This window comes from Pleurodeles waltl, chromosome 9 (assembly GCF_031143425.1).
Source record: "Pleurodeles waltl isolate 20211129_DDA chromosome 9, aPleWal1.hap1.20221129, whole genome shotgun sequence".
In the NCBI taxonomy this organism is placed as follows: Eukaryota; Metazoa; Chordata; class Amphibia; order Caudata; family Salamandridae; genus Pleurodeles; species Pleurodeles waltl.
Window position 1 is genome coordinate 157540700 of NC_090448.1, and position 24864 is coordinate 157565563.

The window sequence follows — 24864 nt, forward strand, 5'->3', positions numbered from 1 at the left end:
AGGTCAGCACCCAGTGCGGCCGCACTGGTCACACTGCCCTAAAGCCACAGATGCCTTGCCCAATCCGGTGCAATAATAATTACATGAGCTTTGTGTATTCAAATCTTCTGAATTACTTTGTAAATGAATGGTAGAGGAGGAAAAGTATAGTGCAGTCAGTGGATTTGACAGTGGTGTAGATGAAACATTCGGCGGAGACCTTTTCCTGGGGAACCCCAGCATACAGAAGGGGTTGCATTCCTGTTCTCACTAGTTGCAAACAGAGGATAACACATTTTCAACATCTGTGTCATCTTCAGTATCCTGTTGATAAGATCTGGAAGCTGAAAAGCATCAGACTCAGAGCCAAAAGGCTCATGACACCTCAGGAATCTTTCTGGAGCTGAAGTACGCACCTGAGGGTATTTTACTGTTTTCAAATAAGATTTATATTTGTTCCTGGTTGTATGTACAATCTCTTCTGTACTAGAAGGCAAAGGAATCAGTGTCCTAAATACCGGTGGTGTTAACCATGAAGATGCCAATTTTGGTGCATAAATGGGCTCTGGCAGTTGCTTTACAGCAGAAAATGCCCACTTCTGTTGCTACTTTGTGGTTGGTAGTGGAGCCAAAACTTGCTGATGTCATTATGGCATCAAAGAAGTGGACTGTATTGCTGTCATCCGGAAGGATCCAGGCAAGGGCATTGCATTTACTGCCAGCATAGTCCCTTTGGAAGCTCCTGAGGAAGGTAAACTTACCTGCTTTAACATTTGGAGAGCTAGAATTTATTCAGAAGAAGCATACCTTGGGTCTTCTATTGTTGGAAGCAGATCACATAAAGCATTAAAGACAGATTCCTCACCAAGAGAAGCATCCTTCAGTGGCAACAGAGTTGGTCTTCAAGAAATCTTGTGCTAAAACCTTTGCATTTGCTGTATTTCTTGCAGAATGTCCATACATGTCGAGACAAAATGCTCTGTGTATAAGGTTCATCCTCATATTCCTTCAAGACCTGACAGGTATCACAGGGTTCAAATAAGTTCTTTTCTTTTGAATGAGTAACTGCCATGGTGACAGAGGAGATCTCTAGTTACCAGCCACCCAACCACAAAATGGAAATAGACTCACTTTTTGCAGAGTGACTCGATGTAATGTAGAATAACAGAGAAAATAAAAGTTAGGATAAATAGTACTGGAAAGAGCGCTGAGGATTCACATCCATTCACCAGAAGTGATGGAAAAACTGAGCAGCTGAGTCTCTGAGAGAGAACAGCCTTCTGTGTTTTCCACTTCATTGACCAAAGTTCAGGACATACAAATGCATGAGTAGACTATGTTTAGTATACTGCTTTTTTAGTGTTGTCTAAGTGTATCTATATACTGCTACATTAACATTGATTACCAATGGATCCCATCCTGATGTTAATTAATAATCCAATTATGGGAATCTATGAATGATCCAGTGCTGGATAACTGATGTCACTAGTATCATGGCACCCTATAAAGAATATATTACACCACATTGGGCGACCTTGCTGCACTGCTGTGAAGTCAGTGCAGAAACACTCAGCATTGATGATCGGCTATGACACCAAATGTTCCCATATCCAATGTGTGCCCAGGGAATGCTTCAAATAAGGAACCTGTCAGAGCACCTCTCTAGAATAAAAAAGGAATTTAATGCTTCGCCTTTAACTAGACAACAGTAAGTCTGAAAGATTTTACAAAAATGGCAATAAGAAACTGAGCTAATGGTCTTCAAATCATCTTCCAACTGCCTGGGTGATCTAATGTACTAAGAGCTAAGAGCAAAGCTGTTACAGGAAAAGCAATATAAAAACAGGTAACCAGAAACAAATATTATTTATGATTATTGTGAGCATTATTACTATCACAGTTAATAATGTTACATGGCATGGCAAGGGTACACCTCTCAAACAGCTGGTACGTTTCTATTGCAAGCACTTTTTGCAATTAGTTGATTCTAAAAGATTATTACAGGCAACCTCTGATGTATCAGTGACCTCTGGGACTAATACCCTACATGTGTGGCCTGCATGTGAACCTCAATGCCGCCAGACTAAGCCAGCAGAACACTCTCGCTCTGCACATAACAGAGCACTCTAGGCTGGGTTTGCACTGGTCATGGGGAGTAGGGCAGCAGTGCCTGATGTGCCTCAAGCATAAGGCTTCAGACCAAGCATTTTAACCTTCCTCTCACACTTCCCCCATAGGTGTGACAGCTGGCACACCATCACACATCATAGAGTGGTACAGGGTACGCTGTACGCACTGCTATCAAGTGAGAATGAGACACCTGCAGTCAGAAGACAAAGGCCAGGGCTTCAATATTAAAAAGGAATAATTCTGAAACCCCATACCACCATACCATTCAATAAATTTGCTTTTGCCAGTAATAAATAGTCCCTTTCTAAAAGAGGACGAACCGACTCTCACAGTTGTCTGCAATGCCATCCCACATGAAACTAAGCAACATGCAACCCACAAATTATGATAGCTTAAAAAAGCAATCAAAACTATTGCTATGTCTTTCAGAGGCTACAAGGGCGCACCAGTTCCTTCTGTGAAACAAAAGTGTCCGTAGGCGCAAATGCACTTTGCACCCTGGAACACTTCCATAATCAGTCTTTAACTGTGTAGCCATTTTTCTTAAGATTCATTTATAAATTAAGTTAATTTATACAACTGATGTCAAGCAAAAATAGAACCCCTACAGAAGTAAGACTGCTTTACTTCACATACACGTTCAATGTACAGCACACATTGTCAACGTAAAGAAATGTATAAATGTACATTTCTTTACAAATCTACATGGTTTCACATCCCCAACACACTCACTTGAGATCCGGCAAATGCTAATTTATCCAAACCATTCGTGTATCTCTTCTTTGCCTTCATCACAGTATCGCGCTGTTGATTCAAAAGTTGACGGAAGGCAGCAATTAGTTCAAGATAGGAAGTTGGAGTAACATAGTTGTGCCTCCCTAGCTCCCGTAAAAACCTGCAGCAAAAGATTACCATTTTTAATGGAATAACTTCATTTAAAAAGCATGCAAGAAAATTTGTCCTATGCAGGGCATGTATGAGAGAACATTTTTTACAAGAATGAGTATTAAGACTTAGCAGTTTTATACTTGCCATCAAAAGTTCTATACCTGCAGTCTTTTTTGTTTTGATAGATTTTGGATATGTATATGTGTCTGAATTTTCTAAACATTTGTGCAAGCGCAAGTCTCATTTATGAAAACTTCACACATAATCATTTATGGTATGCCTCAAGGAAATACAGAGCAATAAACTGGTATCATGACCAAAGAATAGTTCTGTTAAGTGTGACTATGGTAATGTATGGGAGACAAATAGTGTGTCAAAAATATTGTGATATCCTAAACAGCAAGACAGAATACAGAAGGTAAGGATATCACTCTCTGAGGTACTTAATACAATTTCTTAAAAATAGTTGTGTATAATATTGCTTATTAATTATTTTGTTGTGTTGTGTGCTATTTGAATTTATTTATTGGTGATTTGTGTCTGTAAGGGGAGTGGGGTGGAAAGTTTTTTTGTTTGAATATTTCATTTCAAATCACTAAATGTTCAATTTTAAATGTGATAGTTTAATTATTAATTATGTAAATTATCTTCATTCTACATTATTATATCTTTTTAAGTAAAAAGGTAATAATAGTAATTGTTTACATTATTGATTGGGATATTATATTTCTTTTAGTTATATCTACACTACATTTATATGCACATAAATTGTATTAATATATTAATTGTTTGTAACATTTTAATTTTGTTTTGTATTATTCATAAAATTAATGTGTACTGTTAATTTTTCAAATATTATTTTAATTAGTTTTCGGTGGGGGTTGGATTTTTAGGGTTGCATGTTGAATTTATTTTTAAATACATACATTTTTATGTTTTTAATAGGTCAATTATATATTGTAAATTTTCAAAGCATTATATTTAATGTGCAATTTTTTATTTTAAAATTTTTGTAATGTTAAAAAATATATATTTCTGAAAAATTTGTTAGAATATATCTTAGGTTAGGATTTATTTTAAGTGTATTAGGGGGAGCAGTAGTAAATTTTTTCTGTCTTTAACAAGTTCAATATTGCTGCTTATGGTCAATTGGTTATAGTAAGGGCCTCATTACGACTTTGGCAGTCGGACCAGCCTACTGCCAAAGCTGCAGGGAAGGCCTCCCCACCAGACATATTACGATGTTTCCACCAGGCTGACTGGCAGAAACATTGTATTATGACGTTTCCACCAGTCAGCCCAGCGGAAACAGTGCCAGGGCACTGGCCTCGGCTCCCATGGGCAGTGCAGGAGGCTCCCTGTGGCCCCCAGCACTGGCTTTCCACCAGCCTTTTCACGGCTGGACTCTGCCATGAAAAGGCTGGCGGAAAGAGGGCTCATAAACAGCACGGCACGCTGAATTCAGCGCAGCCATGGATGACCACGACTCCGACCGCCACCACCCTGTAGGGATCCATGATCCTGACAGTAGCCGCAGTCCGACCGCCTGAGTCGTAATCTGGCAGTCGGACCACCATGAATTTGGTGGTCCGACAACCACTGCAAGTTTAGCAGTCCCAAAACCACCAAACACGTAACGAGGCTCTAAATGTGACCCCTCCAAGATCCAACATGTCATCTACTGTTGATAAGGTTTGTGTAGGAAGAGTGAATCTGACCCCTCAAAAGTCCAACACTTTCTCTACTATTGCTCAGGTTGGAGTGGGGATAATAAAGCTACCCCCTCCAAAGTCCAACACTTTCCATACTGTTGCTTACATTTGAGACTGAATAGTAAGCTTAACCCTTACAAAGTCCAACACTTTCCCTCCTGTTGCTTACTTTGGAAAGGAAATAGTACATTTGACCTCTGCAAAGTCCAACACATTCTCTACTGTTGTGAACATCGGAGAGATAATAGTAAATCTGACTCCTCCACAGGCCAACACTTTCCCTACTGTTGTTGATGTTAGAGTAGGCATAGTCAACCATAATAGCTATAAAGTCCAACACGTTTCTTATTGTCACTTACTTAGGAGTGGGAACAGTGAATTAGTCCTCGTACAAGTGTAATTTCCTTTTTTCTTTTTAATCTTCTTTTTTTAAAATTTAATTTCAATAGTTATTTCCATGAATTTTTTTTAAGGATGGTTTTTCATTTTTTGACGTATTAGTATTTTTAATACATGTTTATTATAATAATCTAATGTATATAAAAAAAAAATATATTTGATATATAACCATTTTTATTATTTATATTTTATGTTTTATTTTTAATGTTTCTTTTATAATTTTGATTCTTTGCATATTATGGGGATGATTATGAGTTCGGCTGGTGGAGAACGAGGTCGTAATCCCCAGGGCGGCACTACTTGCACTGCTGCCCTGGGGGATGAGGACCGCCACCTACCACCAGACCGCCAGGATTCCTGATCCTGGCAGAGCTGGTGGTCTCCTCAGGGCCTGACCGCCAGGGTTGAATTATGATGTTCAGACAGCCGCTTTGGAGGCAGTCGGACCACCATCCGCGAGTCAGGCAGTCTAGTGACCACCAGACTCGTAATGAGGGCATACGTTTATTATTTTTCTTATGTTTAATTTAAAGCACATATTTTATTGTATGTTTGCAAGTTATAATCATTTTTGTACTATGTTTTTAAATGTAATAATTTAATTTTGTGATGAGATGTTGGCCATCCATACTTTTGTAGTCCATAATATATCCTTTATTTACAAAGTATAGGAAGAAGATATTTTTTCCTCAACAATTTGTTTGCAATATTTTTGCATTTAATTTTTTTTGTCTCTGATATTTTGACATATTTCCTAATTGGCATACAGAAGCTCTTTGACGGTGAGAATATTTGCCATTTTACTTGCTTCTTTATGGGACCACATGCCCAAATCATACTTACTAAAGTTTATTTCATGCATGGCTTTGGTATTCTCATAACAGTATCTTTAAACAATTTTAAGTATTAATTTTGACTTGTGTCACTCTATTCATGAAACCTGTGTATGAGCTAAATCACAGTTTTCTAGTTTGTTATGAAATCAATACCTATAGTATGGACACATTTGTCAAACTTTACAGGCAGCACTCTGTTTTTAAGTTAGGAACCCATCAAAAGAAAATTATGCATTATGGAAAAGCAAATCATGCATCAAGAAAAACAAGTTACTTACCTTCTATAACGTAGTGCCTAATGAATGATTCATCTCTGGCAGATTCCTTATGTGAACCCCCTCATCGAGGTGCAGAGTGGATCCTGAGAGGTTTTAATGCCATAGCATCTCATCAGGTTGAAGGAACTGCATTACACCGCCACCAAGGCTGCAAAAACTTTTCTTATGAGGTCACGTTTCATTTTGGAAAAGTGCCCCTGTTTCAGTATCATCAAACCAAATCTGATTTCCAAGGCCAGGATGTGACAATTAGCAGTAGAAAACATATTTGAGGAATACCAGCCATTTTACTGTGAGGAGTGAGTGCTGCAAGAAATCAGCGGATGCTGGACCATATGTCAGAAAGAACATTAATAAATGTAAGTAACCCAACCTTATAACAGACAGGTAACTTCCACAACATCCCTCCAGGTCGTGGGTCAAGGATAAGCACTTGGTCACACAATTGGAGAAAAGTCCTTTTAAAACCAGATGCAGTGTTTCTCTCCATGTACAAACAATGTTTTAAAAGAAAAGCACAAGACTACATTGCCGCCTCACAGATTTTTTGTGCATGCATCTCCTCAAAAATGCATGAGTAGCAGTAATACCCTAGACAAGTGAGCTCTAACAGACTCAAAAAGATCTTTACCACCGAGCTCATGACAGTATTCAACTGAGGGAGAAATCCATCTGGAAATGTTTCGCTTGACTACAGACCCACAATAAATAAATAAAATACACAATATATAAAATATCATCTACACTGAACAAACTCCTCCCATGAATATAGTGGCTAATTACCATTTTCGGGACTAGCCTTTGCAATCACTTCTCCTTAGAAAGATGAGGATGGGAGCAGGAAAATAAACAAATAGGCTGACTGAAGTTTAAATCAATAGTCAACCCTGAGCAGAAAACAAAGTTTTCACTCCCAAAGTGACACTATTTCTAGTAAGAGACATAAAGAGAAGAAGAGAACATGTCCTGCAATTCACTAACTCTCCTTTGTGAAGTGACAGCTGTAAGAGACGCTTTCTTTCATGACAAAAACTTAAATTAACATTTCAGGGACTTAAATCTCAAATGGAGAACCCACCAAGAATGCTACCACTACATTTTAATTCCATTAAGCTACTAGAAAAGAAGTGAAAGTGAACATATTCTTCAAACAATGTAAAAATCTTTTAAAAATCCTCAAAAATGTGGTACTTGTAAAATAGCGCACTGGGATGATTGCCCAGAAACCAGTTAGGGACCGTCTGGCAGCTTTGCAGTTGTACAGCTGAGGCGGAATGCCCCAGGCATCAGCAGTTAGAGTTATTGGTCATTCATGTATTTTTGACTCAATCATACACTTATACTGCTGTTGACAATAACTATCCTGCCCTTTAAGCTTACCAGATTTATAGTGTGACTCGGCATCTCCATCTGCTAGCAGCTTCACAACTGCAAGTCACCCCTCATCTCCATGCTGTCCTGTGTTTCGGTGCTTCACGTACACAGACTGAAGGATACAACTCCACTTGTATCATACAGTTTGTGTGTGTCTGCCTTCCTGTAGAGATGGTGGCTAGAAAGAAAGGCTGCATGGTCTGGTGGAGCACATTCCTGTGCATCTCTCATCAAACGTTGGGAAACCAGGTCAAAGCCCTGGGTGGAAGAGGTACTGCTGCACACTGAGGAGACACTGCTGCAGGTAGGCCATACAGCCTGGATCAGGCTGCTACCAATGTGCAGGTATTTGCAGATGAGGCGAGAAAGACAGCAGAGGAGGCAAACGACAGCAGAGGAGGCTAACAAGACAACACAAGAACTGAGCCTCCCCATTACTGCAGTGCTTAATCACGATGGCCTGACACAGAAGATCCTCATGCCCTTTTCTACCCAAGTAGGCTGAGCCTTGGACAGGTGGGGGGGGGGACTCAAAAGAAGTATTTTCAACCATCATCTTCAGCAGAATGAGGGGGCAAGACCATGCAAATTCCCCTCCTAAAATGTATTGCTCCTGGGGAGGTCGTTAAGCTGTTACTGTTGGGCGAACAGGATCACATTTTGACTCCTCCACTGGCCAATTCTAGCATATTAACCATACAGAAAGCAGTGGTTCCTGAAGTCAATGGCAGTAGGGACTACCTGGCACACAATGGTAAGGCCCTTGTTAATTGTTTTGCTGGGAATATGCTGAGTGACCTTAAAGCATTTCCAAGTCAATTCTGTGGCTGAGGAGGTTATGATTAGCTTTTACTGCCCCCTCTAAGACTCAGCCTCACCCTAACTCTGCTAGTATACCCAAGACTATCCTGACTAGAGAAAAGATGGCTGGGCCTTCCACAAGTTTAATAGCCGGTAGCTATGCAGCAGGTTGTAGTCTTTTAATCAATCAAGGGGAACCGTTTCTACTAAAGAATACTTACCTGGAAAAGGCTATAGCACACATGAAAACATCAGAAAGGATGCAAGCTTTTCTTTAGCTTTCAGACTATTAGAAGCAAGTAGTCTAGCCTCCAAATCAGGGATGGAGTCTGACTTTGAATCTGGCAAGAAGCAAACTGTTGTACAGCCTTATCATTGTAGTAACAATTCTGTAAGAAAGAAAAATGAGATGGAGGCACAAAAGACATGGGCAACAGAGATGGGTGAGGGTTTTTTCGAAAAATCACTGAGAGAGAGGACATGGCCTAGGGGAACCAAGGATCATGAATTACTTTGGGATCCTAATGGGACTGAACCAACCCCACTAATTTGCTGGCCTCCAATCTAGCGCATATATCCTCAAACACAACTAAAGGCAACAAGGGTAACCTTATGTTTAAGTTCCGGCTGCAGCCCGGGATGTTGGCCCTGCATAAGCTAGTGGTATATAAAGTGGAAAGGCAGTTGTGTTGACTATCTTTTATCTATGGTTTACTGCAGCTTATTATGAAAGTATACAAGAAAGACTGCTTGGAACAAAAAAACTCTGACCCCAAAATCCAGGTGATATTGCATAAAATGTTAAAAACATGTACACAATTAACAGTCTGATACAGAACCTAATTAATCAAGTCTATCAGAGGCAAAACATATTACCCAAAATCAAGTTGCTCAGCATGGTACCAAAATAAGAAATGTGACTTTTAAGGTTGAGGATATGGAGAATCATTTGTGACGTAATAATCTCCCTGTGCTTGGTGTGTCTGGAGAAAATGATGGGGAGGGATTGAAAGCACACATTGTTCATCTTTTTAAACAGCAATTTCCCCAGTTTACTGACTGCAACATGGACTACCAAGATACAGCAACAACAGTGAGGCCGAAGTGTATCTCTGACTTTTATAAAATTCTACTGAATTTCTTTGGTGCCCAAGAGGAGACGGCAGAGAGCAAAACTGAAAGAGCAGCCACTCTTGTAATATTTCAAATTGTACATGAAATACAGATGAAACTGAACATTTTCGATGAACATAAAATAAAATGATTAAAGATATTCATTGTCCTCTAAAGAGGTTCTTTAGGCACGATGCACCCACAGCCGGGCGGAGAACCATAAGGAGCCCTGTCAAAAATATTCAAACCAGTCCCCTCTCACTTCTGTCCCACCCTCCCTCTCCTTCAACCCATCCATTTTCTCTTTCCTTCTTTCCTCTCACTCTTTGGTCTCTCCCCATACTCTCTGTGTGCCTCCTCTCTCTCTTTGCTCATTCTTCCCAGTGTATCTGCTGCAATAAACAGGCAGATGCTCCATGAGTGGCAGTGTGACCTAAAAACAATCCTACCAGGGGACGAGATCAAAATTCTGCCCTTTAACATTATCGACAAAGGGCCAGATGTCTCATCAAGGCCTTTTGCAATTCGGAAATAGCGATTTTTAAGAAATCGCTATTTCCGACTCGTAAAGTGCCATGTATCACATTTGTGAATCGGTAATAGCGATTTCTTAAAAATCGCAAATGCTATTACCGAATCGCAAATTGCGATACCGGCCTCATTCGCACCTATGGGCCTGTTGGCCCATATCTGCAAATTTTTTGCATTTCCAAATTCAGAAATCGCAATTTTGGAAATGCAAAACCCCAGGGTGCTGGGGGCCTAAGGCCCCCTTTGCTGCACCCCAACATTTTTTGGGGGGGCATGTAAGGTGCACACATGCCAAAAGGGCATGTGTGCTTTACATGTACAATTTAAAAATGCATTTTAAATGCATTTTAAAATTTTGCACATGGTTAATTAGCGATTCCTAAATGCCAAAATCGCATTTAGGAATTGCTTCATACATGTGCTAAGGAATCGCAAATAAGGAATTCGTATTTGCGATTTCTAATTTAGAGAGTCGCAATTTGCGACTCTCTAAACAGGGTCGCAATTTTAAGGAATTGCTATTTTAGCGATTCCTTAAAATTGCGTTCAGAATGTATTTCAAACATTCTGAAATGGCATTTTGCATTCGCAAACGGGCATTCGCACCGTTTGCTAATGCAAAATGCTTTCATACATCTGGCCCAAATTACTCTGAATATGAATCTTACTGAATAGGCTCTGGCTGCCTGGGTGGAGGCACACGCGGGTCCAGTGATCATCATCCCTGCTGAAATGTGAAATCAAAAATATATAATAAGCATTCTATGAAGGGCAATGGGTCGGAGCAGGATGGTCCACCTTCACAAAGAGGAAGTTGTCCCACATGGATGGCTTCTTCTTTGCATATGGAATCCACCCTCTTTCAGGAACTGGTATTCAATGAATGGTTTGCAACAGCAATAGAAATTGGTATGGTACATTTAAAAAAAAACAGCAACCACAACATCATGCAAGCGTGCGCACGCACAGTGATGCTTGCATGCGTATAGGTCATCAAGCTGGGGCCACCTTTGTGTCATGAAGCTTACACACTTGTGGATGATGATCCACTAGTGCTTCTAAATCATAGTGATTTTTTTTCCCAATGTTGAACAGCATCAGCAATATCAGGAACCATTTTTTTCTTTTGTCAAAAATCATTCACCTCTGACAAAGGAAACAAGCAGTGGTAAACCCAATAGCACACCACTTGTTTTAGAAGACCAGGGGCCAGATGTATCGAAGAATTTTGCATTCGCAAATGGTGCAAATTGCAAAATTCGGCCGTTTGCGAATGCAAAATCGCCTTTCTGAATGTAAGAAAGGCATTTGTAGTGCAATTTTAAGGAATCGCCAAAATAGCGATTTCTTAAAATTGCAACCCCATTTAGAGAATCGCATTTTGCGATTCTCTAATTAGGAAATCGCAAATAAGTAATCCTTATTTGTGATTTCTTATGCCAATGTAACAAGCATTTCCTAAATGTGAATTGGGCATTTAGGAAATGCAATTACCACCAAATTCAATTTGGTGGTAACCATGTGCAATTTTTTAAAATGCATTAAAAATGCATTTTTAAAAATGACATGTAATGCACACATGCCCCTTTGGCATGTGTGCGCCTTACATGTCCTTAAATATTTTTTTGGGGTGCAGCAGAGGGGGCCATAGGCCCCCAGCACCCTGGGGTTTGCATTTCCCAAATTGCGAATTCCTAACTGGAATTTGCAATTTGCGACATGCAAAAAAATTGCAATGGTGGGAATGGGGACAGATTCTCTATTTGCGATTCGGTAATAGCATTTGCGATTTTTAAGAAATCGCTATTACCGAATTGCAAAAATCATACATACCTTTTTGCATTTCTGAAATAGCTATTTCCTAAAAATCGCTATTTGAGAATCGCAAATCGGTTGTATGATACATCTGGCCCCAGATCAATTGGCTTTGCTAAGGCTCGAGTTTTTTTCGGCCAGCGAAGGGGAGAAATAGAGGGTGCACAGGGATCCCGAGGGAGAGCGACATTGAGGGTCTGTTTCACTACCTAATCCAGTAGATATAACAACCTGCACAGTCTCCCTCTTCGGCATTGCGGGGTGAATTCGTCAGCCAGGGAGCACAGAAGCCATGGATTCCATAAGTGTAGGTGCTCAGAGTTGCAAGATGAAACTTGTGAAGTTATTTAGATAGTCTCCAAAAACAGACAGGATTCCAGCACTTGGCCAGGGGAACACTCACCCCATTAAAGGGAGCCAAAAATGTGGTTCTATCACTTGAATACCTGGCCTTTGTTGTCAAACTGAATCATAGCAATTAGCTTGCAGTTTTTGGGAAAGCTGTAACGACGGAAACGTAGAAATACTTTACAGTATCACATCAATTGGAGTCGGTAACCCTCCCGCCCCCACCACCACCACCCCACGCACAGAGATATGCAAGGAGCTTATGCTTGCCTGGTAAATCACATCTCACACTGTCATCATTTGTATCTAATTTGAATCTAAACGAAACTTTTAAGAAAGGATTGCAAAATGATTCAGATATTTTTCACTGACTTGTTCGACAGGGAGATCGCTGAAGTGTGGAAGTGTTTGCAGATAGGCACCACTTCACGCTGCTCATTTTCTGAAAGCTGCAGGGTTTCCAAAAACTTGATGGCAACACGTTCCAAAGCATCCTCAGGCCATGGCTGGAAAAAAAGAGAACATTTATCAACAGACATACAGTATGACAGCATAAATCTGGAAGTGAGTTGGAAACAGTTTCAATTTCTCACGTGGCAAGACATTTTTCCGACCAGTAATATTAACATAACCACATTTGCAAAAAAGTTGTTAAAACTGTAGTTAGATATCTATATTAGGGTTTTCATTTGGTGCAAGGTTCAGAGTCAGGAGGTACAGAAAAATATGAAGATTTATTCGACTTAATTTACTAATTTATATATTGTGTTTATGTTGCTGCTAAGCTTATCAGTGACACCATCAAGTCACCTTCCTTTTTGATGTCAGGTATGAGGTCACATAGAAAACATACCTGCAGCCCTTATAGACTTTAAAAATTTGTAACATTAATTTCCATTTAAATCACAGGGGCCAACACTTCAGCTAGGCATGTAGCCTTGACGTACCTGCAATTCAAGTTTTTTTTTTATTTCATTTTCTTTTAACCTTGAACATACCATTCTGACTGTATAAAAGTCATTAACAAGAACGCTGGATTCCTTTAGAACTTCCTGCATACCAATGTTTGAAGCATTAAAAGTCTTCAGACATTTTTTCTGAACCAGTGATAAGTTATTTAAGCCAAGCAGGAGTGAGTAGGTACATTTAGTTCATTAGTTCCAAAAAGATAACGGATTAGCCTCTTTGATCTCAGAGTTTCAACAGCATAAAAATCAAGGAGTTGCCAAATGGATAACTACAACAGCCAACCTCTGATTTTTGTGTGAAATACAGTTGAGAAAAGTCTGCTAGGGCAGAAGCCATATTTTTCCAAAACTGTAAGGATGAAAGCCCCAGACCATCTCTGGAACTGTACTATCCTCGCCATTTTCTCTTTGCCCATCAAGTTTATGGAGCCCCATCCAGAAGGGCCCCTCAACTAGAAAAGTATGTACTGATGACAACGAAACCCACATTTTTTACTATGTTCGGTGGTTTCTACAGCTTGAGGAATGCTTAAAAATAGGTGTTGTACAGCAAATCTGATGATTCGTGACTAAGGAAACAACCCTCATCAGTAGAAAAAGGAACTGAAATTGTAAGAGCTTTTGTTTCTAATTACTGTCCAGTTAACTAAAATATGACTTTATAATAACATAAGACATATCGCACAAAAAGGTGCCCAAAGAATCAAAGTTTAAATATCAAGAGAAAACGTTAGACAAGGAAAAGGTACAATAACAAAGACACCCAAACCCCATTACAAATTTAAATGAAGAAAATGTTGAATGAGTTACAGGGATTCACAATTACAAAAGTCCTGCATACATACCTGGAACCAATCAATAGTACAGCAGTTGATGAGTGAAGGGAACTGCCTGAGTCGATTACGAAAAGCATCTCCAATTGGACTGAAAGCTACAACAATATGAAGATTTTCTCTGCACCGGTTCACAAAGAAGGCAAACACCGCCAAGGGACTAAGTTCAGCAGATTTATCTCCAGCTTGTGCTGCAGCCATCACATCCTTAAAAAACAAATATATTACTAATTATTTATTAATTTTATCTTATTCTACAAAGCAACCAATTAATGATACATTTGAAAACATGAGACTGGAACTGAGACAAATCAGTTATGTATCATTGATATTGTTGGTTCAGATGGATACTGAGTTGCTTTTCCGAATGATTTCATTTTGTAACAGCTCAGCTACCAGCATAGAGGCCAGATTTAGTTTTTTCCATGCTGCGTGCCAAGGTGGAGCACCACTAATCTATATCTAAACTGAACCATAAATTGCATTGTATTCTTGAAGATTACCTGGTGCAACACGTGTATTATTTTGATCACTGGCTTTAAACTCAAAATCCACAATCCAGGTTTTGCCACTCCAGGATTGTGCTTCACTCTCTAATTAGTTGGAGGATACCCCTTTGAAATATAAACAATATACCCTCAGGCCACAACTTAAAATTTATTTGTTAGTTTTACAGATTAGTTGAACAGCAATATAAGATAGACATTATTGCATAATGTTCAACTTCATATTTACTGAGAGGTCTACGGGCCACTAGGATTTTAGCACCCAGAAAGTTTTTTTGCGAACCGACCTATGTACCGATAGGTTGCTTCATAAAAAAAGAATTTGTAGTGGGTTGCATTCCAACCTAACTCATTATATTTATGAGGTACGTCACAAATTGAGAGTCACTCCAACTAGAGAAAATGGGTCTGTATTAAAAAAAAAAACTTTCAAAAAAACTTAAAAAGAAAAAATATTGAATGGACCACTGAATACTCAACCAATACCTTTGCCCAAAATTCACAAAAAGAAGGGGTACCAGGAGGCTATCGCCAACTTTGAAGTTGCAATCTATTTATACATATGGTGCAAAAATCACTATTTGTAAGCAACACACACAAAATACGTGAAATTGCAAGTAGTAAACCATATCTAAGTTAATTTAGCAAATGGTAAATACTTTTCCAATTAGGTAAAGAGGTGTGGTACACAAGTACAAAGTTGATGGTGGTCGCAAAGCCACTAAATTAGAGAATCGATAGGTTTTCAACCACTAAAATATTTAATACACCTGGCTCTATATTCTCAATGCATTTTATGTATTAAACATTACAACAGATCAATAGGGATAAATGACTAGTAAAGCTAGATACGTTTTGGATAAAAAAGATATGATCTTTAATACCAAATGGTTTGAATTATATGTTTGAATATAAACGTTTGCGCTAAAGTGGAATTGAAAATAAAATAAAAAGACTACATTGACAATGATATGAACAAGTTACACTTCAATGTGCAAAAATAGTTTTTTTTGATAATGTGCCTGGATAAGTAGGTACTGGGCAAAATTGTAGCCAGGAGATGTAAATGATTCACTGAGCTTTATGAATACTTTTTTTATAGGTCTATATAAATTCTAGGTTACGAGTCACAATCAGCTTATTTTATTGTTCCATAGGTGCCATTGATCTGTTTTAGAAGTTCCTGGAGACGTGTACAATGCACCAAATAGTTAAAATAGTAGGTTATCAAAACATTGTGGATTGCATATTGGAAAGAACATGCAGTGGTCCATGCATGGGGCCATGATCTACTTTCCCTGATGTCACTAGCCTCTACAAGCACAATGTTAACTGTGAAATATTGACAACTTACACTTTGCGAATAGTTAGCACCTGCCCTTGCCAGAAGCTAACCACTGAATGGCTTGCAATCATAAACACAGTCTCAAAGCACTTTTGAATAGCTTTGTGAATTGCAATGTGGAAGCTACACCCCTTCACCCTCCTCTTCCCCTTGGAAATCACAATGGATCAATAAGTTGCATTGTAGTTTATAACGGAAATGTTTAAATCACAAAGAATATTTGTGCTTTTCAACTTGGAACTATGTAAAGTCTTGCTTTGTGAATGTATTTTGTGAATATAGCCCATGTACAAACACTGCAGTAGAACCTGAGCTTCTCAGTGATCAGGTTTTGCTAGATGCAAAGAGACTCCAAACATATGTAAAAAATAACAATAAGAAAAATATAATATATGAGGTGGACAGGAGAGAACCTGCCCAAACCCTGCCCAAACCAATGTTCCTGTAGAAATGCTATGTTTCCTTCATTTATAGTGTATGTTATCTACCCTTGAAACATTTTTAGCAACACCTAACACATTTTACTGAAGGAGCCCTAGATAACACCAACAGAAATGGTACCAGAACATATGCTAGACCACAAAACATTCATACAAAGCATCTGCTCTAGTGTCCATCTCATGGAAAAGGTCCTAAGCAAATATAATAATCGAGACCAAGTAGCTGCTTTGCAAATATCATGCAGAAGTATCCCTAACAGAAAACCAATAGTTGAAGCTCTGACCTGAAATAGTGGACAATAATGCACTGAAGTGGAATTTTGATACCTCCATCATAGTTCTGCATGAGGTGATTGACAATACAAATGCTGTGCATGTGTCCTGAAACCATAATGAAGGATCTCTTTCTGGATTCAATATACGCAGTTTCTCCTGAGACTTACATGAGTGGAGCCATTCAAAATAGAAGGCAGCTAACAGATTAGTTCAGAGAAATACCTGATATTACTGTGGGCAGAAAAGAAGGTTACATGCTCATGTTAACTCTGCCTTTACAATGATAGTGAAATGTAAATCTTCTAGCAGTGCCTTTACCCTACTCATCTGAATATTGGTCATCACTCCAGCAATAAATTCTCAGCAAACTCCCGTCATAAAGGACACTGTGCTTCCTCCTTCTGTCTTTAACAACCAGCCCATCTGAAAGACCATGACCAGTAAATCTGAATTCTCAGTGGCATGAAACTGTAGGTTGTTGGGTCGGGGTTGCAGGCCTCCCATTGTGACAAGATGGAAAATGACACTGTTTCTTTTTGTGTTTTGCTCTGGCTGCTTTGAAGATGACTGCTTTACAATACCCTAGTCTGAATAGTCAGGTTCATCAAAATAATGATTGGTCAAACCATCCTCGTAGGAAATGACCATCTTTTGCATGGTGTTCGTCAATATTTTTGCCCAGTACCCTATTTTTGTTGAACACATTTTTAATGACTTTTAGGACTCTGTAATCGTTACTCCTGCTAACCAGTGGTAAAGTGCTTGTGCTCTCTTCTCTAAACATGGTAAACTTGGTACACCCCTCATTGGCACATTTAATTCATTTATAGGTCTCTAGTAAATGGTACTACATGTACCCAGAGCCTGTAAATTAAATACTACAAGTGGGCCTCATAACTCATTGTGCCACCCACTAAAGTAGCACTGTAAACCATGTCCCAGGTCTGCCACTGCAGCATGTAATGTAATTTTAAACTACAATTTTAACCTGGCAAAATAAACCTTTTGCCATCCCTAAATCTTTCTTTTTAATACTTATGAGTCATCCATAAGGTAGGCCCCTAAAGCTCACAGCACATGGTGCAGAGTATTAAAAATGTAGTACATGCATACTTAAGATTCACATATCCTGGCAGTGAAAAACCCCTAAAGTCTCTTTTCACTGCAACACAGCTAGCTCTCCCACAGCCTAACAATGGGTAACCTTATTTTATTTATTAAGTGATATCTTCAGTTTTGGAGCAAATAGAGAAATACTTCTTCCACTTGTGAATTGTAATTTAAAATCCTCTGTAATGCTGAAGTCGGATTTTAAATTAGTATTCTGAAAATTGCACTTTTAGAAAGTTGACATTTTTCTGCCTACAAAAATTGTGCCTTTCTGCCAGTGTCCAGAGCCACACTTAAGTTAATAGCTCTGCTGTGGTGTGGTGTGTATTCCTTCTAACCAAGGGACAAAAGGGCCTTGGGTGTGGGGAAAGTTGTTCCTCTCCTCAGCAGGATGGCCTGGAAGGGTGGGGGTTGGTGTACTCAGCCCTTCCTGAGTTTCAAAGGGTATCCTGAGGGTTGTACTCAGCCCCTTTTTGACTCCCCTGTCACTGGCAAATACAGTTTACACCGGCAGCAGCCAGACTCAGGAAAAAGGAAATAACTGTCCAGAACCAGTTTTGGGTTGACAAATGGGGTGACACACAGGCCTGCACTGGATATAGAAATGGCTCCCACAGGTCCTGTGGAGATTCAGAAGAAGGACTGGCCCACTATCTGAACCCATAAAGAAGCCTGGACCTGCTTACCTTGAATCCAGGACTCCAGAAGTGACTCCCAAGGTCCGTCAGCTGACCCCCCTCTTTGGGGTACAATGACACAACAAGCTTCCAGAGACCTTTCCCTGCAACTGCCCAGATGACAAGCACCAACCGAACCTGCTGGAACCCTGCTACTGGCTTCTGCTGGACTGAGTCCTAACCCTGAAAATGTGCCCTTCCAGGCCCTGGACCCTTGGATGGTGTTAGAGTGTACTCCTTCACTTCAAAACTGCAAGAACTGGACAGGAGGTGAAAAGCCAGATGTTCTGAGCTCTTCGCTTCTAAAAGAACCATCCCCGGCTCCTTACGAATGTGACTGGACTTCACCCAGACTACGTCAGGACCTGCATCTGACTGCTGATGCAACTTTCCGGGATAAGACCCCGGACTTTACCGCCCAGAGCTCTTTGCATCGATAACAAGCTCCGCACGCTTCCCACTAACAAGAAATTATGATTCTTGACCAGCTCTTCACACCATAGAAAACCGCACCCCAAACATGAAGCTTCAACCAAGGCCTGGAGCTTTAGCAATGCACTGTCGACAAGACATCCTTGACCAGTGATGACTTCGTAGATGAGTGCTTCTTGGGTGAAACCTGGACCAAGTTATAAGGTAAACCTTCTACCGGGATGAACCTGGGCCCTGTACCCCACCAAAAGTCCATTGTGGTCAGCCTGCACTTTCCACTCTGACCCACTCCAGAGTGACCAGATAACTGTGATTGATGTTTTGTGCTACTTGGTACTATTTTTACAAAAAAACTTTCAAAAAAACATATCTCTGGTTCTACTTATTGGATATTTGTTGTTCTGGTGTCATTTTATTTATAGTCTCTATTTTCCTAAATTGGGTTGGGATTTTTCTTGTGTGATATTTTTACTTCATTAATGTTTGTGTGCTGCAATACTACTTTACACATTGTCTCTAACTTAAGCCTGGCCTTTTTTTGTGCCAAGCTACCAGGGGTTTAAGCACAGTTTTTTACATGCAAAGATGACACATATCTTTATTCAGAGGAATGATACTCTAAGTTTCAGTCTACATTAATAATTTACAAGACCAAAGTATATGTACATACATTTAAACATTAGTAATGAATCTTGCTAACACTCTTTAACATTTTGTATAAATGAAGGAGGACCTGAGTTCCTGTTAGGGGATACACAATATATTATGTTGCTTGCTGTGGACTAATGAACAAACTGGCCTCAGAATATGCCTGGTGCACTGCAGCCTTCACTAAATATTTAAAGGCATGATATGTAAGTGAAAGATCAAAATCATTCATGTTCAAAGTATAGGCAAGTTAGCCAATGTATGCAAAAAGAATATATTCTTTGGAAGGTTCAGTGTTGATAGCTAGGAGTTCAGACCAATTCCAAATGAAGACCTCAACAGAGACCGACCAATAATAGACCACACAGGTCAAATCCACAAAAGCTGGAAGTCCTAGCTCCAATTTTATTAATTTTATTGGAGTTTTCTGCAGAAAAAAGATCATAGCACACCATGCCTTCAATGGTGTCAATCAGTAGAGGATTATTAGAACTACAGAAGTCAAAAGGTTGGGAACCACTGCTGTAGTGTGTGGGGTGCACCAGCACCCGTCGTGATTTCTACTGTCTGCAAAGTGCATGGTAAGTGCAGGGGCCCCCTGGGGCACCCTCCACCCCATAATTAACAGTCTTTATATGGCCTGGCTACTGCCATGTAAACGCTGGCAGAGAGGGGACTGTTAATCCCCAGGGCAGCATTGCTTGCAGCACTGCTGTGACAGATTAGGACTGCCAGCACCACCAGCATTGCCAGCACCACCAGCACCGCAAGTGGAAGAGAAGTGATGGTGCTGTCAAGATGATGAAGAGAAACTGAAAGAAAATGCCTGGAACTAATAATGGATTTATTCACAGCAAAATGCAGTACTATATGGCCTGGCAGGATGACAATATTCAAACAGACATTCAGCATTTGTTATAACAATGTGGTGCCAAGAATACCATATTAAATTCTTCACACATTTGTTCAGTGTCTGCAGATCTAAAATAGATTACAGTTTTCATATTTTGGGGGTAGAAAACATGTTGAGTAGAACCCCAAATCTGTGCTGTCTTTTTTTACTGAAAACGTAATAAACATATAAGTTTAAAAAACAACAACATAAAATCTTTGCACATTGTTAGAATGTGCCATTACGTTTTTCATATCCTGGACACTTACCAAAATAGCTACTCAGTTGGTCTCCCTTAGTACTTTAAATGCTTCACATATTTTCCTTTGCTACAACCAATTTTCATTATAAAATGCTTCTTCCATCACATTCACTTTGAATCCGCCATCTCACAGATATCAGAGTAGCATTTAAAATAGGTCTAACATCTTAGAAACGTCGTAAGAAACGTTGGAAAAATAAAAAGAAGCTTTGTGCAATAGTAAAATAGTTCAGTTGTAAGTTTCATAACTAATAAAGTTGCCAATGTAGTTTAGTTGACCTAACACATTTAATATCACAGCTATAAAACAAAAAATACTTCTTACATAATGACTAGGATTTTAGCACTCCACAAGATTGTCCCCAAGCACTTGCCAACACCCTCTTGCAAGAACTCCCAACTTCTATATCAACTTTTTGGAGGTGAAATATAGTGCATCCATCGCCCCCGAACTCCGCAAGACGATAAACTGCTCCATCACAACAGCCACCTTCCCTGAAGATTGGAAACATGCCAAAGTCTGCCCCCTCCTGAAGAAACCCACAACCGAACCATCTGAGCACAAGAACTTCCGACCTATCTCGCTGCTACCCTACCCAGCCAAAGTCCTGGAAAAAGCCATAAACTCGCAGCTGTGACAATTCCTTAAGGAGATCAACTGTCTGGATACCTCCCAGTCTGGAATTTGCAGCAACCACAGCACGAAGACAGCTCTTCTTGCAGCCACCGATGACATCCGCACACTCCTCGACCGCAGACACACCGCAGCACTCCTACTCCTCGACCTCTCAGCAGCCTTCGACATGGTCTCCCACAGCACCTTGTGCACCAGATTGCACGCTGCAAGAAAGCCTTGCAATGGATCCACTCCTTCTTCACCGGAAGAACACATAGGGGGTCATTACAACATTGGCGGGCGGCAACTGCCAGGCGTTGAGTGTGATGGCTGGGGTTGTAGGTTCTATGGTGGTTGGCTGGGTATGGTGTCCGAAGCTGTTGTGTAGGTTGGTGATCTTACGATGGAAGAAGGTGGCGAGGGAGTTGCAGAGGTCTTGTGAGGGCGTGATGGCGTTGGCGTTGGCATTAGGGTTGGAGAGCTCTTTGACAATGTTGAAGAGTTCTTTGCTGTTGTGAGTGTTCTTGTCCAGTCTGTCTGTGAAGGAATTTCTTTTGGTGGCGCGGATCATTTGGTGGTATTCGCGGGTAGCGTTCTTGAGGGCAGACATGTTATCTGCGGTGTGGTCCTTGCGCCAGGCTTTCTCGAGGGTGCAGCAGTTTTTTTTAGATTCCTTGAGGGTGTCTGTGAACCAGAGAGGTTTTTTGGTGTTGGTCTGTCTTGGGAGGCGTCTGAGGGGAGCGAGGTTGTCTGTGCAGTTGGTGATCCAATGCGTGAGGCTGAGGGCTGCGTCGTTGGGGTCGAGGTAATCCATCTTCCTCCATTGTCTTAGAGTTTTCTAGGACCCTCTAGCCCTTACCCCTTTATCCTTGAAGATCACTCTAGGTCTCTCCATTGTTTTAGGTGACTTCTGCACTGTCAGTTTTTTATCATGTATCATCTGCCCACAGCAATTGAGACCTCTTCAGTGATCAACCCAATAAGATGTGCATTCAAGAGGGCAATACAAGAATTATTTGCATTTTGTATCCGCAGGAGACTAACCTAGTATAGCTTAACAGCATTTTCAAGTACCCAACTCAGAAGCCAGCATCATGTTCTAATTAATTACACAATTAACTTCTCTAACTATCTTTGCTAGCAGGAGCCCAGTTTATCTTTATTTTCTGGGCACCTCACGCTATTTTCCTACAGGAAGATTGAAAAGCAGGACAACAACTAATATTAAAGTCAGAGCTGATGGTTGGGTATGGCAAAAGAGAGGGAGAGTATGGTTTTAGAGAACACTCTGTTGTATACTTACCAATACATGTTAACTTCTAGGGAAACACTTACAATGACTTTTTTTTAAAGAAAAACTGATTTCCTCTCCATGACTGTTCAACCATAGAAGCAAGGACATAGCTATCACAGGCACAGTGGAATCATCCAGTCATGTCTTGGGCTCTCTGAAGCACAATTATGACAGGTTTTTTTAACATTCAACTGGTGTATATGTACAGGGAAGCATTCACTTTGCTTGCATTAAGACCCTTGCACCCTTCTTACACAACTGTATGTGTAATTTTACAAATACAAAGGGCGTATTTAGGGATTAGTAGATAGAATACTTATCACAAAAGTGACAAATGTTTTGTCCCTCGTATTACAAATGCACTATACTCTATGACACTTGTAGTACAGCAGACATCCTACGCGTTTTGATGGAGTATCCCATCTGGCAAACTCTAAGTAAGGCCCAAAGTCGTCAATTATGTTTGAAGAACAAGTTACTTACCTTAGGTGACGCATTATCTGGTAGAGACCCTATCTAGCTGCAGATTCCTTACCTTTGGTTCTTCCCAGGCGTCAGACTGGATCTGGAAACTTTTGCTCAAGCAGTACCCCTGCATGGCTCCATTCGGCTCCGTGAGGCATCATTGGCACTGACAGTGACATCACGGTCATCTATATAGGCGCTCCCCTATAGTATTTTGTACCCTATGATAATAAGGCAGATGGGATATCAGTCACATTTGTGACTGAGTAACTTGTCCCCCAAACTCAAAAAAAGGTTGGATGAATTCAACTTTATTGGTGAGTGCTATGTCATTATGGGAAATCCAGAGATGTTCATTTTTGGGGCACATGCCAGAGATTATCATCTTTGGGGAAATAGTGGTGCCATTGTAACTGTACAAACCAAAGGGGCTTTGAAGAGAATGGCGAGAATGCAACTGATTGGGACATGAAGATAAAGAAATTGTGGTGCCTAGCCAATGCAGTGCCATTAATGCAAATGTTACTGTGATAGCGGGATGGAAGGACTGATAATTAGAAAAAGGAATTACAATTATTGGGATCTAGTTCCTAAGTCTTGAAGGAGAACAACAACGTTGTATAGAAATCTTAGCAAATATAATTCACAATCATTCATCACTGTTTACTTCCAGATAGAAACTGCAAGATTTTTGAGAGAGAAACAAAAAAGAATAGGGGCGTGGAAAGACTCAGTATTAATTCTCTCCATTTTACATTTATCTGAAATCATCCCAGTAGCTCAAGACATACGTGAGAAGATGTAACACAGAACTGTCCCTAAGACTGCACTGCATAAAACACAAGGCAATTGTGTTCTATATAAGCTTTGTGTGCAATAAATATGTTGCTTCTGTGTTTGTAATTCAATGGTTTCTTTTATAACCTGATATATTTTCTTCAGAAAATCTTCCCACCCACCTTCATAGGATACATATGGTGTATTTTGTTTTGAATTACCCTAGCAAACAAGATGTTAGCACACATGTTAAAATCAATATCTGTTTCATATGTACTGTGCATTCTTTAATACACATCTGTGACACTAATGCTGTTATTACACCCATAACTGGTAATACCAAAAGATTTTTGTTCAATTTACAACTTAAAATATTTTTGAGGAGAGCACCTAACAGACTCAAATTTGCATACATTATTATTCTTAAAATCCAAATATCTGAGTTCGGTGACAGAAAAATAACCTAATCTAGGCCACATATTCTGGCATCGACCATTACACAGATTCTTAAATAGTCAGTACTACCAAATGTTTCCTAAGGTAAAATGGTCAATTGTGGTTTGAATTATTTTTTCCTGAACAATGCTTCTACTAATATCCAATGTTTTTTCACTTTTATAGATAATTCAAATGTTAGGTGATTCTCTATTATGGTTTTGGCAGGTCAACTAAACCAAAGCACAACTTCAGAAATTAGTGACCATGCAACCATAATGTAAGGCTGCTATTTTTTAGCATTACATGCCCCTCTAGTGAACCACATCAAAGTATCAATCTCCATAACCACCCCCATGCCTATCAACTTTTATGTTTTAATTGAATGCTCAGTGAGATGAGATAAAATCACCTGAAATGTAAAACTTTAGAAAAAAGAAGTATTTTGCATCATATTTCTTCAGTAGCAACATTTCTATACCTTTTACTATTGTCTTTCTTGGGAACTATTGCCTAGAAACAGGAAACTTAGAATATGTTAACCGAATACAACTAAGTCATTAAAGAGCTTAAATTGTACTACTGTAAATTGATATGAGCAACAATACTAAGATACAAATGATTCCACTAACTTCTCAGAGAGTAAATATTATTGCTTTCTGTAAGCAGATACAATGTTAAAAC

General features: G+C 39.7%; 1 protein-coding gene across 1 annotated transcript in view; it reads right to left on the minus strand.

Annotated features, from left to right (window-relative positions):
* Positions 1-24864, minus strand: part of DNAH12 (dynein axonemal heavy chain 12) — a 937015-nt gene that overhangs the window by 344208 nt on the left and 567943 nt on the right. Inside the window, exons 45-47 of the mRNA XM_069206470.1 lie at positions 14018-14212; positions 12577-12710; positions 2842-3004 (exon numbers count right to left, since the gene is read on the minus strand). Coding sequence (XP_069062571.1) covers positions 2842-3004; positions 12577-12710; positions 14018-14212 — 492 coding nt within the window. The remainder of the gene's footprint in view (positions 1-2841; positions 3005-12576; positions 12711-14017; positions 14213-24864) is intronic.